The sequence below is a fragment of the Nematolebias whitei genome, chromosome 14, assembly GCF_014905685.2.
Source record: "Nematolebias whitei isolate Nwh7 chromosome 14, NemWhi1, whole genome shotgun sequence".
Lineage (NCBI taxonomy): Eukaryota > Metazoa > Chordata > Actinopteri > Cyprinodontiformes > Rivulidae > Nematolebias > Nematolebias whitei.
In genome coordinates, this window is record NC_056511.1 from 4,324,003 (window position 1) to 4,325,074 (window position 1,072).

A 1,072-nucleotide genomic window follows, 5' to 3' on the forward strand; every position below is an offset into this window, starting at 1 on the left:
TATACACCGATCTATACATCGATCTATACATCGATCTATACATCGATTAAATAATGAATGATTAATTTACATCATGACAAAATGTACACATCAATTCATATCGTCACTTTTAAAATACGCTTTTATTTTGAAATTCCCACGTTATGTCTCTGTGGATTCCAACAGAAGAACGGCTCAACAGACAAAACTCACGTCGTGTGCAACAGCAGGTGCCAGTGGGAGATAAAATACTCGGGAAACAACAAATTTGTCCGTTCACCTGAAGAAGAAACGCGGCACTGACGGCCCCGTTGGCTCTGCCAGCATGACCGGGTCAGAGGCCACGCCTCCTACGACTACAAGCTGAACAACAGTTGGAAAAGAGCAACGAGGATCACAGGTGCCTTTTCATATTTCATTTGATGGACTTGTGACCCGTCCAGGGTGTACCCCGCCCCCCGCACAGTGATTGCTGGACATGGGCACCGGTGACCCCCGTGACCCAAAATGGAAGAAGCGGGTAAAAGATGATGGATGGATGTTTGTTTTAAACTCCTCTATTCAGCCACAAATATTTTATCCATCCATCATGTTTACCCGCCTCTTCCTCACCGGGTGGCGGCGTCACCGGAGAGGCCTCGGCTGCCTCGGAGGGTTCTGCTGTGAGCCGGGCCGTCTTACCTGTGTTCTGTCGCAGCTCCTCACACAAGCTGACGTGTGGAAACCGAAGCATCTGCTTCCACTTCTTGCTCTTTCCCTTCCTGTTCCCGACGCCGCCTGCAGAGGAGAACAAAAGACGTGAGTTCAAGCTGAGCGGGACGACAGCGCAGCTGAAGTTCTCGTTTCAGCCGCTGCAGATTGAACCCGCGGGACCTGTGTGGACAGAAGCTGAGGCTGACCCAGAAACAGAACCGCAGAGACTCCTGAGAGCCGCCGGCTCGAGACGTTTTATTTTTCACTTCAAGCCGAGGAGAATAATTCACCGAGTCAGTTTTAACTCACAAACCTGTGATCAAACAAACAACCCCTGAAGGAATGCATATATATAGATACTGAAGTTCTCGTTTCAGCCGCTGCAGATTGAACCCGCGGG

General features: G+C 49.6%; 1 protein-coding gene across 1 annotated transcript in view; it reads left to right on the top strand.

Moving 5' to 3' along the window:
- The window catches only part of LOC119420781 (protein KIBRA), a 58,876-nt gene that overhangs the window by 28,645 nt on the left and 29,159 nt on the right, over window positions 1-1,072 (top strand). Inside the window, exon 10 of the mRNA XM_037688207.1 lies at window positions 677-777. Within this exon, the coding sequence (XP_037544135.1) occupies window positions 677-777 (101 nt within the window). The remainder of the gene's footprint in view (window positions 1-676; window positions 778-1,072) is intronic.